At 53.2% G+C, this 14,087-nt stretch overlaps 1 protein-coding gene across 1 annotated transcript; it reads left to right on the top strand.

Annotated features, from left to right (window-relative positions):
- Positions 1-2,860: 2,860 nt before the first annotated feature.
- SPARC (secreted protein acidic and cysteine rich) lies at positions 2,861-12,950 on the top strand. The gene is made up of 10 exons (XM_064458507.1): positions 2,861-3,015; positions 9,082-9,151; positions 9,312-9,362; positions 9,533-9,617; positions 10,046-10,167; positions 10,422-10,542; positions 10,700-10,833; positions 11,004-11,152; positions 11,859-12,007; positions 12,200-12,950. Exons 2-10 carry the CDS (start codon positions 9,095-9,097, stop codon positions 12,226-12,228), a joined length of 897 nt encoding a protein of 298 aa, XP_064314577.1. The 5' UTR covers positions 2,861-3,015; positions 9,082-9,094; the 3' UTR covers positions 12,229-12,950.
- The last annotated feature ends 1,137 nt before the right edge of the window (positions 12,951-14,087 follow it).

The following is a 14,087-nucleotide window of genomic DNA, read 5'->3' as shown; positions in this document are numbered from 1 at the left end:
GCAAGTGCCAGGAGCCCTGGGGTGCATCAGGTGTGCCTGAACCACCCTGCTGGCATGTGGTTGGAGAGCCAGCACTGGACCTGTGAGTCTGGCAGCACTGCAAGGGCTCCCAGGGCTGATGAGGGCCCTTGGGCAATCTCCTGCCTATCCAGTGCCCCACATGGCATAAGAAGACCTTCTAAGCATGTGTGAGGTCCAGTTTTCCTCCTGGCAGCCTGACACTAAGATCTCCTCTTTGACCACCCCACTAGGCCTTATAATTGTGGAGAGGACTTTTCAGGACTTCCTCTGCAAGCTCTCAGTCACTTCTGGAACTTCTTAAAGCTGCTGAGATTAAAGTGTCAGCCAGTTGCTCCAGGCTCTTGTTTCCCTCTCCGTGCAGTCCCTCTCCAGCCCACTGCTGACAACACACACCCGGGCCTGGCAGTGTGCCCCGCACAAGATGCAGGACCCAGCTGTCCCACCATGTGCACGGAGGACCATGAGGACCCCTCACTCCCACCCACCCAGCGCTCACCGCCGTGAGCTCGGGGGCTATTTCCAGATGTGACTGTATCACTGCGGCAGGCTGCTTTTTGTTTTCGCTCAAAACCAGTGTGTAAGCCGCCACGTATGTAAAGAAATCCCTGTTATAATTATCTTCCTGGCACTGTCATTTGTCTAAGCCTTTAGAAGAGGGCTTAGCTTCAGGCTACAGTGAGGAGCACTAAGCAATTGCCACGTTGTCAGTTAGAAAAGACGTGTTTTCTTTTCTTTTTTTTTTTTCCTCCCTAAAATTTTTTCCAGATGTCTTTTTTTTTTTTCCTTAGAAGAAGTACCAGCAGCTGTATGATTTCAATGTGAGCCATGACTAATCCAACGCAGAGTGCATTCAGTGAGAGCATTCAACTTCTCAGAGTGCAAATCAAGGAAATGTAACTTTGGCTTAGGTGACGTGTGACCTCTGGAGCCAAACTGGACCCATGAATGGCACTGAGCTGCACGTCGGAGCTATGGACACTTGTGGTGGGAGGAGAAGATGCTCCAGATGCTCCAGGTGGTTGGCTGCATTAGAAGGCTCCATGGGGTCTTAGACACCATCACAAAGCTGGCCTCAACATGGACCCGAAAGGGTCGTGTAGGGTGTTTATGGGTGTCTCTGTAAGTGATGTCAATATCCATATATCAGCACCCAGGGGTGGCTTTTGAGTGGTGTGTAGCCAAGTAAAAAAATGGGTGAAGAAGGCTTTCTTCTCTCACTCCTTGCCACCAGCCTCCCAAGATGCCTGCTCACAGAGATCGACCGTCTCACTGGGAAGTGATGATGGTTTCTCACCACCCTCCCCATCTTTCCCCTCCCTTCCCGTTCTGTTTTTTTTACTTTTTGTTTCTTGTTGGCCATATGGATATTTAGTCTTAGCTTGGTTTCTTTCACAAGGAGTGAGCTGATAAAATCACAAATCCCAAAGTAACAGACGTCCTACAGAGCAAGGAGCCAGCACAGCCTGGCAGGTTGTGAAGGCCAGTTCCTATGTTGACATCTAAATCCTCAGCAACAGCAGTGGGAAGAGTTAAACACCCAGCTCGGTGTCTCAGTCCCTCTCAAAGATAGCGTGTAATCATGAGGAATGAACCCAAACACCACACAGCCAAGACAAAACACGATGTTGCATTTTGTTATGGTCTTGGGTGTCCTTCACCCAGCATCCACCATCAGACTGCTGGTGCCCAGATGACTTGGCCTCAGTCCTGCTGGCTACACGAGCCACCATCCTTCCAGCAGCCCCTGGAGAGCATTCTTGCATCGCCCTTGACCAGGTGAGGGTTGGTGACACAGGTGGATCACAACCTGCAAAGAGCCGAACTACCTGCAGTGCTCAGGACAGCCTTCTATGCCATGGAGGGACTCTACAGGGACACCCAAATTCTAGCAATCTGACAGCCTCGCTTTTTGGCTGCTGGTTTCACATTGCAATGCAGCGCCATGGCCATGCTGGTGCATAAAGATGCTGTCCGGTTCTGCCAGGGGAGCAGACGAACCTTGAATCCTCTTAGTTGTGGTGAGATGCAAGGAGAGAGGAGCTGGGTTTTCACCCTGAGCATAGAGGAACAGATGGGAAAAGTCAACTGCAAACAGCTTTGCTGTCTGGCTGCCTCTGGCTGATCAGCTGCCCCAGCTGAGTTATGATCTGTAAGGTCAAAATACTTAGTGATGTCCAAAGAGACCATCAGATTCAACTGACTGGCAATTTCAAATGTGGGTTTTGCTCAGTCAGTCCAGATCTGCTGGACGATGGCCACAGCAGAGAGGCCAAGCTGCTGAGGGTCACATCTACCAGCCCAGCATTTCTCTGCCTACTTGGAGCATATTTCAGACATGTCATAACTCTCCACATTCTCTGGATCATTCTTTCCTCTCCCCCCTCGCAAGGCAGTCCCAGACGGCAGCAGTGTTAGGAGCGAGGATGGAGGAGGGAGGACTCTCCTGCCTTCCTCTGCATCCCCCTGATGATGGGAAACACCAGCTCAGGGACTGAACTACCCCATTGTGAAATGACAGCACTTAACATTTTAATTGCAGTCAGCCAGGGTGCTAGGAGGTGCACAAACCACGCAGAGAGGTGGTGTTCCTCCCTGCTCTCCCTGTGCTGTCAGTCCGAGAGAGCAAGAGAACTGACAAACTCATGGCAGCAGTGCAGGCAGCTGCTGTGAAAATGACTCTGCTGGGAAGGTTGCGCTGTGGGCTGATCTGTCCCTGCAAGAGACCCCCATGATCTCCAGCCCCGCTTGATTTCTCTGGTCTATCCTTCAGACCCAGGCTGTGCCTCAGCCTGTCTTTCGGGCGGGTGGGACTGCCCACTGGGGAGAGAGGGAGAGGAAGAGACCGATTTGGAAAGATAGCAAGGAGGAGGAGGAGAGGCAGTGGGAAACCCAGCCCACCCTTTGGCTTCCTCCTGCCTCCTTCTAAAACCTGCAGATTCCTCCAGCCTGCCCAAGAGCCTGAAGTTTCCTCAGCCCTGTGGTCGGGACTGTGAGGTATGGCCCGAGACCTTCGCGTTTGCCTTTGCTGTGCTATTTCTCCCGGCATGGGGGTCCCAGTAGCCCCAGTCGCGGGGGTCCCTGGCCTGGGAGCCGCTCTCCCGGCCTGTGGCGTGCATCCGATGCTCAGCAGTACATCGCTTGGGGTCGGGAGGTGGACGCTCCCCACCCCAAGCAATGGATTTAGAGACCCCTCCTGACTTCTCTTTCTCCTCTTTGCAGCATCTCCGCTCCTAAACTGAGTCTGTTACTGTATCTCACTGCCGGATTACCAGCTTTAAAACTTTGGTGTCATCTGGCTGTAAAGCTTTAACCTGCCCTAATTTTCTCTCTCCTCCCTTTTTCCCCCTCTGGCCTTTCAGTTGTGGGGTATTTCCTTAGCAAGATGTGTGAGACCAACCTCTGGGCACATCAAACCAACCGGCAGAGCAAATCAGACCTAGTTACAAACCAGTCCCAATTACACCCAGCATGAGGTACGTTGGCAGGTGTTGTTTACTCACCAGAATATCTAGAGGAAGAACAAAAGAGCTGTTGACTTCATCTCAGCTTTTTCTTTTTAATGCAGCCACTCTTATTTCTCCTTATAAAAAAGGAGGAAGACACTCAGCTTTTTGTTCCAAGCAGACTTTGAAACCATTTCAAGTCCTGCTGCCCTGGTTTGCTTGACTGCAGCTGATCAGCTGTTAGAGAGATGGAGGTTGCAGGAGAGGAGGCACAAAATTTTTGGTTTTGTTTTTGTTTTTTAAGAACTTGGTCTCAGTGAGGCACAATTTTTAGGTCCACGCAGAAGAGCTGAGGGCCTGTTTCCTTTAAAGGCAGCCGCTGTCCTTCCCATCCCGTCCGGGTGACGTGCGTGTCAGTCTAACTCTGCTCTTTGTGTCCCTCCTCTGAGAAAGCTCCACTCTGTCGCATCCAGCCAAGAAAAGGAAACTTAACAGGATAGGGGCTGAATTCCCACCCAAACCGAAAGGCAACAGTTTCAAGTTGGAGTGAAATCAGGGGCACTGGGAAGGTTGCCAGTACCCTAAGCCCTCAGTTACCACTAACTTGAAACAGCCCTAAAACTCAGCAGCCCCGCAAAAGGACAAAAGTAAATCGCAGCTGTTTGTTAGGGTCGATCAGGAGAGTTTTAAGTGGAAATAAAAGGCTGTCACGTTCTGCGCAGCAGTTAAAGCCAAGCTATTGTCTGCCACATAGGCAGGAGCAGGGATGCGGGCGGTGTTGGGAGGGGGAAGAGGAGAAATAAACTTTGCAAACCCCTCCTTCCACAACCCTCTGCTCTTCCATGACTCAGCCCCAGAGGAATGTCGGCTCCCATGGAAACCCTTTCTAGGTCCTCTGGTCGGAGAGATGTCGGGGCTGCTATCGCTGAAGCGGCTGTGGCAGGACGAGCCTAGGGAATGCTTTGAAGATGGTTTGCATTTTTGCAGAATATTTAGCGGACGGTTTCTTCTCTCTCTCCATTGTGGAGCTGTGCGAGATCAGCTTTCTGTATCCGCCGGGAGCCAGAGGGACCGCTTGAACCTGGCATAGAAGTATCCAGGCTGCTTTTGGCACTGCCCCATGTGCAGTCCAAACAAAAGAAAAAGCTCAGGCAGGACAGCAAAATGCTGTATCGCCTGCCCTTCTGACTGAGGTCTGCAAAGGGCTCGGCTTTGCACAGCTGCTTGCAGCCCAGGTCTCATCCATGCCTTTTCTTCCTGTTATAGATGCAATTTGCAACCTAGAAAAAGGATGACAGCTTCAAGCCAGCACACAACTAGAGCGGCATATAAACTTGTGCCTTTATATCAATAAGGTCTGTAAGATCTGGAGCATTTAACAAGTGCAATCAGAGCTGCTCAACTCCCTGCAAGGGGAATGGGGTAATACAGTGTTGTGGTGTAGACGTGTCTTTAGTGACTCTGCAGGGACAGATGTGGTAGATAGATAGAATTTTTTTTTCCTGTGTTTTACTGGGAGTTTGTAAGTGTATGCATCAGCTAAAGGGAATTTCACTTCTATCTAAACCTAGCTTGGCTTTCTGAGCCTGTACACTGCATGCAAGGGGACTGTGCAGGTGGCAGGACCCAGGCTGGTTCTGCCTCGTCCTCTGCTCCTGCCCTGCTCCCCTGGGACCCAGTGCAGCTGCAGCACCTCTGCGTGAGCTGGCACCCCCAGCAGCACGGCCCTGACATGCAGGGGACCTGAATGGGGATCACGCAAACAACTCTGACTTCAAACTAAATTTTAGCTTGGGAGTGGCTGGCTGAGTAAAGCTCAGAGGTTCTTGCTTGCATAGGGAGGTCAGGGCCAGGCAGCGGGGTCACAGCCCTTGCATTGCATCTCTGTGGTGGCCACACTTGGTCACCCATCTGCACCTTGAAAACTGTGTCCTACAGTGGGGTCTGTAGGCAGAAGCTTCTTCTGGACTGATTCTGCCTTTGCATTCAGTCTGAGGTGCTGGGACATGCCAGACCCTGCAGAGCCTTGGAAGAGCAATGAGCAAGTGGAGGGTGGGCGCAGGAGACCCTGCTGCTCGGGCTGGCTGCCTCCTGCATGGCTCAGCTGGGGTGCAGGTGGGAGGCCGAGACATGGGAGGGTTTTTGCCCAATGATTACCCACTCCTGCTCTCGGCTGCTGGCGATGGGAGGTAGCAGCAGGGCCTCTTGCCCCGGTTAGTGGTGGAGGCAGATGGGGTTATTCCAGCGGCCTCAGGGAGGAGCTGTCAAAGTGGCCCAGCAGAGACTCCTCCCCACGCTAACGTGGCATCCCAAAAGGCTTATGCAACACTGGCCAGGGCCAGCGCCACATGGGCCACGCTCCACCATCCACGGACCCTCCTCTGGAGGTTGCACCCGCCCGGTTCTTGTCCTCCCGCAGCCCACAAAGGCCCCAGACTGGGTGGGAGGAGACAAGAGGTCCCTCAAACAGACCCCAGTGGCACAGACTCTCCTCCATGCATAACTGCAGGGTATTTTCCCCAGTAGGAGAAACTTATTATGGTGCTACAGGATTGGGGGAGGGAGGTAAAGAGCTTGCCAGAGTAGCCTGCTTTGAATTTATGGACGTGCTGAGGGTTAGTGTCAGACCTCTCTACATCCCGTGGCCCTCTTGTTAGGGACATGGCTGCAAAATGCAATGAGCAGCCAGTGCTGAGGGATAGCTTGGGCCATGCTAGAAAGGCAAACCATCCAGAGGGGTTTAGGGGAGCCACAAGACTGTGTTTAGACAGAGACTGGGAGCTGAAGTCCCCACTTAGGGTGCAAGTCAGGGCAAGCATTAGAAAGGCAGTGCAGGCCATGGGTCCTTCAGCCCATGGGTGCCAGGCGCTCTCCTCCATCAGCAGGAGGTAGGAGGGCAGGCCTGAGGAGGGGGTGGTGACTGTTGAGACTTCTCTTATTTTATATTCAGCAGCCCTCTCTGTGCCCACAATGTGCTGGTTTCCAGCATGCCTTGCAAAGTGCTGGCTTCTGTTGATTCTGTTACGATACAGAAGGACATAAGTCCCTGCTTGCTAAAACCTCTTTCCCCGCCCTGTTTTCCTCTCTCCAAGATGACTCCCTGCTGTGCCCCATTGCTCTGTCCCTCATGCTGCCCTCTGCCCTCCGTGGGGCTCTTGCAGAGCAGTACCAGGCATTCCTAGTGCAGGGCCCCTCACTGGGATCACCCTGAGCCCCTCAGGCTGGCAGATGGATGCTGACCTCATGGTATGGCCCAGCTGTCAGCTCCAAAGAGAATCTGCTTGGATAGCAGGACCATGGTGGGTCCACAAGGAAACCTGCATGAGTGACTTGCACTGTGGGCCAGGCTCTTCTGCAGGAGCAGCTCTGCGCGCAGGGCGTCTGAACCGTTATTTCAGGACTTCTGGCCACCAGGCATTCAGGAAAGACCATGCCTTTGCAAAACAGCCAGCGGCTCACAGACGCTGCAATGTCTGTGCACAGACTCTGCCTCCAGGATGATGTTTTTTTCAAATAAACTGTTTTCCCATTTCCAGCATGAGACAGCTCTGCAGACCTTGTTTGCTCAGACTCTTTCGTGCTCCTTCTTCCTCCAAACACAACACTGGCAGCTCTCACTGTCTGCTGGCTCCTAGCAAGCATGTAATTCCCTGAGCCCAGCTCACCGCATGCCCAGACTTTGAAATTCAGGGTTTTTTGGGCTTGGGAAAATGATCTGAGAGGGCCTCGGTCTGGGCTTGGGTTCTTAATGCCATCTTCCACGTGTACATGCACTGCCCTCTCTTCCAGGCTGGGCACTGCTGTGTTTCTGCCCAACAAGCATCACTGAACCTCAGAGCATCTTCCAAAGCAAACAACTCCCTTGGGAGAAGCCCAGGAGGAGCCTTTACAAGCCAGGGGATGGCAGCAAGGGAGGAGGTGGCCAGATTCACCAGTACTTTTCCACCTCCCCCGCAAACCATCCCTCCAGATGTGAAGAACCAGTGATCTTGCCTGGCAAATGCCAGGAGAGGTCTCAGCAGCCTCCAGAGCAAATAAAGGCAAGGGGAAGGGACAGCATGTACGGAGCAGGAGAGGGGGGAGCTGCTCAGCTGCAGCCTTGCCAGAGGAAATGGGCTCATCTCATCCATCCCCACCACAGCCCTTCTCTCCACAGGTCTTCCATCCCACCATGGCAACCAGCCCCACGACTCCATGCTCCCAGCTCTCTGATGTCCCTGGGAAGCTGCCCTCCATGCCCTGACACCTATTTTGCATGGGCACCCCGCCGGGGTTGGGTGAGGTGCTGAGATTGGAAGGAGGATTTCAGCCTCTGAATGTCTAGACCTTGCTAAATTAGGAAGCACAGCACAGCCTGGCTGGTGCCCTGGCAGCGCAGCATTGGCATGGTTTTATACCCAAAGAGCTGCCATGCACAGGGAGGAAGGGAAAGGATGGACTGGCAAATTCGATATTCATCCATTCTTGCTGGGAGAAAAGACGACACCTTCTCCAACACTTTCTGTCCCATCAAAACCATCCATCCACCCAGCCCCAGGGAGCTGGTGGGATGCGATGCCCCAGCCACACAGGTGGAGCGGAGGAGGGTGAGCGGAAGGGAGACAGCGGAAGCCTTGGCAGGGGGACAAGTGCCCTCTCTGGCAGGAGACAAACTGGGGGTGTTCTGCTCTCCCGGCAGGCGGAAGGGAGCAGGCAAGCAGGCAGCCCTCACTGTCAGGAGTGGGGTGCCACTGGCATATTAAGCAGACAGCTGAGCTTCTCTCTGCCCTCACACAGAGGGGCTCAATCCTGCCAAACAGGAACCGGGGAGGACAAGGACAGGGTGATTTCACCAGCTGCGCTCTCCTTCTGGCTCACATTGTGGCCGGTGTTAGCTGGGCTGCCCGACTTATCCTATGGACTCCCTGCAACAGCCCAAATCGGGAGGGTGCAAAGGGCTCCTGGAGCTCATCTCCTGGCAGGACACAACCCCAAGGCACCCTGGGTCCCTCAAACCCAGTTTGGGGACCCTCAGGTCTGAGCAGGAAAGGGAAAAACTATAGCAGAAACCCCAACATTTGGGGGTGCTGAGGACAGGGGGACTGGTCCCTGCCAACCCTAGAGATGTCTGTGTCCATGTAGGAAGGGGTTTTCTACAGGATTTAATTCTCAAATGTCCCATCTCATTGTCTTTCTGTTCTCTCTTTCCTTCCTCCACTTTCATTTTTTATCTGATTGACATATAAAATAGTAGAGTTTCATTGCCTGCACCTGGGTCTCATACCAGGGGCTTTTAACATGAAAAATAGGGGTTTTGATCCAAAATAACTCTGTGATGGAATGGGGAACTGCCATTTTGACTGCAATTTTTCTAAAGGCATCCAGGAAAACAACAGAAATCTAAACCCCCACCATCCCATTTGGCAAAATCAAAATCATTTTTCTTGGAAACATGATTTGGCTTAAGGTTTCAGCTAGAAAAGCAAGCATGTGGGGCTGTAACATTGAACAGATGAGGCAGGAAATGAAGAAAACACCCTTTTCTAAGTGTCTGACTGCCGGCCGTGAGCTCAGCCTGGAGCCGAGCGGCACACAGTGGCCTCCTTCCTCATCCCTCCTTTTCCTTTCCTTTATTCAGGGACTGCTGAAAGATGAGGGCCTGGGTTTTTTTCCTTCTCTGCCTGGCAGGCAAAGCCCTGGCAGCTCCGGTAAGTACAGGAGACAACGGAGCCTCTCTGCTGTGGGGGTTGTCCATCCAGTGTATCTGATGGGGATTTTCTTTTATAACAAATAAATCCTTGAGGGATGGTGGCAGTGGCGGGACTGTCCTCCCCACGGGCTCCAGCTCATGGTCATTTTTCCCTGCAGCAGGAGGCTCTGCCCGATGAGACAGAGGTCATTGAAGACCCCACCACAGAGGTAGGTGACTCTGCTCCTCCTCGTCACCCATTCCTTGCAGCACCCATCGCTCTGGGAAGAGCATCTCCAAAGCACAGGGGAGCAGGGGCAATGGGGGGGATGCTCTGTCCCCCGGGAATGAGGCCCAGCTCTTTTTGCACCTCTACCAGACACACTGACCTCTTTTGCAGGAGCCCGTGGGGGCTAACCCCGTCCAGGTCGAGGTGGGAGAGTTTGAGGAACCCACAGAAGATGTAGAGGAGATCGTCGCAGAGAGTAAGTTGCTCTTCCCCTTCCCTCCAGCAGGCAGAGGTATCATCCCTTCCCTGGATGGGGGAGATTTAGCCACCTCAAACAACTAGGGACTTCTTTGGGAGGGGCTGTAGCACAAGGATGATGCCAACCTAGATACACACTTAAAAGCAAAAGAAGGAGGTGCATGACCTCTTTCCAGCACTGGATTCTCTGTAACACCTTTTTTTACAACAGAAAAGTAATTGTGTTATTGTGCAGAAAGGAGGCCAGAATTAGCCCAAGAGCCAACATGGGCTTCTGGAAACCCTCACATCTTCCCAGTGCAGGGAGAGATGCTCGGGGCTGTCCCTGGTGAAGCCTCTGTCTTCCCTCCATGCTGAGATGCCCCAGGCAGCCTGTGGGAGGTGAGGATGGGGCAGGCTCTGATTTTGCTCCCTGCCCTCTCTCAGACCCCTGCCAGAACCACCACTGCAAGCATGGCAAGGTGTGTGAGGTGGATGACAACAACTCGCCCATGTGTGTGTGCCAGGACCCCTCCAGCTGCCCAGCCACCTCTGGTGTCTTTGAGAAGGTGAGGACAAATGCTGCCTGATGGACCGGAGCAAGGAGGGACCTCTCACGGGACATTGCCAGAGATGGTGGGGAGACAGTCAGAGTCAGGGTCAGGGTGGCAGGTCCCTATCCGGCCTTGGCCGGTGGTGACCAGGGAGCTGTTGTTCACCCCAGGAAAGAAGTTAAACATCTCCTTTGGAGGCTCTCCCTGCTCACCCCACAGCAAGGCTGGCCTTCGCTGTCCCTCACACAGCATCTCCCCATCCTGAGCAGGTCTGCGGCACTGACAACAAGACCTACGACTCCTCCTGCCATTTCTTTGCCACCAAGTGCACCTTGGAGGGAACCAAGAAGGGACACAAGCTGCACCTGGACTACATTGGGCCTTGCAAATGTAAGTGGAGCCATTCCCTTAGTCAAAAGGACTGCCAACCTGAGCACAGCCCCTCTGCCCATGGGCTGACGGAGAGCAAAGGGCTGAGGTGGGAGGGTGCTGGGGGTTTGGGGCTGCACATCCAGGTGCTGTGCTGACCACTGTATATGGCTTCCAGTCATCCCTGCCTGCCTGGACACAGAGCTGACTGAGTTCCCCCTGCGCATGCGGGACTGGCTCAAAAATGTGCTGATCACCCTGTACGAGCGTGATGAGGACAACAACCTGCTGACCGAGAAGCAAAAGCTCAAGGTGAGGGGCTGAGTAAGGAGCCTGGGAGCTCACCTCACCAATGGAGCCCAGCACATATGGGGAGCCTGTCCAGAATGACCTGTGGACAACCCATGTAAAGCCCCTCCCAGGGAGCCCCCTTGCACCCCATTCCCCTGCTGACAAGGTCTCCCTGGCCTCTCCTACAACAGGTGAAGAAGATCCATGAGAACGAGAAGCGCCTGGAGGCTGGTGACCACACCGTGGAGCTGCTGGCCCGTGACTTTGAGAAGAACTACAACATGTACATCTTCCCTGTGCACTGGCAGTTCGGGCAGCTGGACCAGCACCCCATCGATGGGTGAGTGTCAGCAGAGCAGGATGGAGGCCCCTGCCCTGCCCTCTTCCTGCCTGAGGACCGGGGTGATTTGGTGGCAGAAGGTGTCAAGGCTGGAGAAGTGACACAAGTGGGTGGCTGGTGGCAGAGGCACAGGCAGAGCCCTGTGGAGGCACAAACCCTGCACACATCTGGCAAGGGCTGGAGCAAACCAGGCTAGAGTAGAGGCAGTTTTACTTTCTGCAAATAGGTCTTCTGCAGAAAGAGGGGCCTCCCCCAGCCCCAGCTGCTCCCATCTCCTTTGTGTGGGGTTTCTGACTTCTCAGATTTACTGTCGTATGATAGTTCCCTAAAATATCTCAGTCCAAAGGCCCCAGGATAACTTCAGCAGCTGAAATAACAGCTGCTGGCTTAGCTGTGAGCTGGAGACGAGCATGAGAGTTAGCACACACACAGATATACCGGGTGGGGGCAGCCGGTGAGGCCCCCCAGCTGCTGGCTATTTTATGACTAGCAGAGCCGGTTGCAGGAGCAGATACCAGTCCTCGACCTTCATGACACTCAGTGTTGATACTGGGAGGGCACTGGGCCAGCAGCTAAAGCAGACGGGATTGCTGGGGCCAGCACCTTGCCTTGCGCTGGCCCTCACACCTGGCAGAGCATCTCCCCTCCTGTGGGAGGGTGGCTGGCGGTGGCGGGCAGCGCGTTGACCGTGCGGTCACCTTGGCAGGTACCTGTCCCACACCGAGCTGGCCCCCCTCCGTGCCCCCCTCATCCCCATGGAGCACTGCACCACCCGCTTCTTTGAGGCTTGTGACCTGGACAACGACAAGTACATCGCCCTGGAGGAGTGGGCCAGCTGCTTCGGCATTAAGGAGCGTAAGTACTGAGTGAGAAGGAACAGGGACCCCATAAAGCACCCCCAAAGTCCCCACTTGGGATGAAGCAATGCATTACAGCTGGTCCTGGGGAGGGAAAAGCAGGGGAAAGCGGGGAGGCGGGGATCACAGGAGCAGTGGGACCCTGGCAGCATCCGCCTCCTAACCTCGGCTCTCTCTTTTCCTTCCACAGAGGACATAGACAAGGATCTTGTGATCTAAACCCCCAGCTTCCTTCTCTGCTGCCAACTTTGTCTTGTTTTAACCTTCCCACTTCCTTCGGTTTTTAAGCCGCTTTTGTTTTGTTTTTCCCTGGGAACAAGGTGCTAATATAGATCTAAACATATGTAGTAACGGTGCTAAGAGAAATAACAGTCCTCATTCATAGCCTAATCTATCACCACTAGATTACTCACTCGGCTGTTTCCACATGCTCTTACCAGTCCTTTCTCTCTCTGACATGTCTACCACTGACTGACCCTGTTCCTCTCCTAAATATCCACTCTGTCTCAGTATCCGCTCTCGGATCAACTTCGCTTAACTCCTTGCTAACAGCATAATCGTGGACACACAAAGACCTCTCAGCTGATTCACCGCCCCCAGTTACAGGCCGCCAGCAAGGGAAGGCAGAGCCAGAGGATGTAGGAGGACTGGGCTTTTTGAGCAGAGCAGCTGTGGATGACGTTGTGGTCACCCAGCTCATGGTAGGGGGGATGGAGAGAGGGGAGAAAGACATAGAGTGGCAGGATTTTGTTTTCCTTTTTTTTTTTTCATTCCCAGGGCTTGAATTTAACAATCATTGGGCACAAAAGAAAAGGGCTAATCAAACAAATAGGGAAGTGCATAAAATTTAAAGTAAATAAAAAGAAATGCATACCATCCTGTAAAATCACCTCAAAAAATAAAGGTTTGGAAGTGCTACCTGCTCTACCATTGCTCAGTGACTGCTGTTGTGTTTTCTGTGCTGCAAAGGGAGATTGGGTGCGGCCGCAGGTTCCCCTGGGGTGCGCGTGGCTGACCTTGCTGTTGCAATTCTGTTGTAGCTGAGGTAAAGCTCTTGGCTCTCCCCAGATCACAGTGCCCTTAAGCACTTCCCACCTCTGCCTTGGTTGTGCTTAAATTCCAGCCCTGCTCTCCCAGGGAAGCTGTGTCAGGCTTAGAAGGGACATTTCTGCTCAGAAAGAGGCGTGCTTGCCACACACTCGAGGCAAAGGCTGTAATATTTTTTTCCTGTTGTGGATTTTGGGGTTTAAGGGATGGGTGGGAGGGAAAGGAGAAGGTATTTGGATTTTGCTTTATAGAGAGGGTCCTGACAGGAGTGAAGCGATGGTTAAGTCTCACAGGCTGAGAACTCTGTTTTTTACCTCTGAATGTTTCCTGTGCCTTATATTATTAAATTTCTGCCACAGTGTGAGCAACCTGATGAGTCTCTGTAATAAAAAAATCATGATTTGAAACACTGACAATAAACGAGCTTGCAATGTTCCTCTGTTTCATCCCATCCCGATGAGGGGGATTGCACACACATCACCAACCTCATGCATGCATTCAGGTTGTAATGCAGGCACCCCAGCCCCAGGGAAGAGTCTGGGCCAAGGTAAGCTGAGGTGCTTCTGCCAGTCACAGCCCATCACTGCACTGTAAATGGGTTTGCTGGGGCATATTGGATGGGTAATGCATAGACAGATGGAGCTGGAGCAATGGAGATAGACAAGGCCACTGCAGCAGCCACTGCAGACTCTCGCATGGCTGTAAGGCCCTCGCTTTCACAAGCAATAAAATGCCTGGGAAAGGTGAAAAGGCACAACAGTAGAAAAATAAACACCCCCATTTGCTCAGGCTAAAAATATCCACGTTGCAAGGGCTCTGGTTAAGCTGTGAGGTTCCCCTGTTAACAGCCACTTGCTGGGTGTGCTGTGCAGCAGGTGGAGCTGTAGGGTCAGATCCTGCACAGGTCGGACCCTGGGCATGTCCCATCCGAGACAGTCACTTTACAGGTGCTTTGCCAAGCTGTTTGTAGCCAGTGGGAAAGCTGGTGCCCAGAGGGGCCAGGCAAAGGTTTTTCATCCCTGCCTTGAACC

Source organism: Phalacrocorax carbo, chromosome 8 (assembly GCF_963921805.1).
Source record: "Phalacrocorax carbo chromosome 8, bPhaCar2.1, whole genome shotgun sequence".
NCBI lineage: Eukaryota > Metazoa > Chordata > Aves > Suliformes > Phalacrocoracidae > Phalacrocorax > Phalacrocorax carbo.
The sequence above is the reverse complement of the archived record's forward strand: the minus strand, read 5'-3'. Positions and strand labels throughout refer to the sequence as shown.

Excerpts from the sequence above, each read along its gene's own strand:
- SPARC (XM_064458507.1), top strand. The coding sequence starts at position 9,095 with ATGAGGGCCTGGGTTTTTTTCCTTCTCTGCCTGGCAGGCAAAGCCCTG. Across the intron at positions 9,152-9,311 it reads GCAAAGCCCTGGCAGCTCCG|CAGGAGGCTCTGCCCGATGA; the intron begins GTAAGTACAGGA and ends TTTTCCCTGCAG. Across the intron at positions 10,834-11,003 it reads CCGAGAAGCAAAAGCTCAAG|GTGAAGAAGATCCATGAGAA; the intron begins GTGAGGGGCTGA and ends CTCCTACAACAG.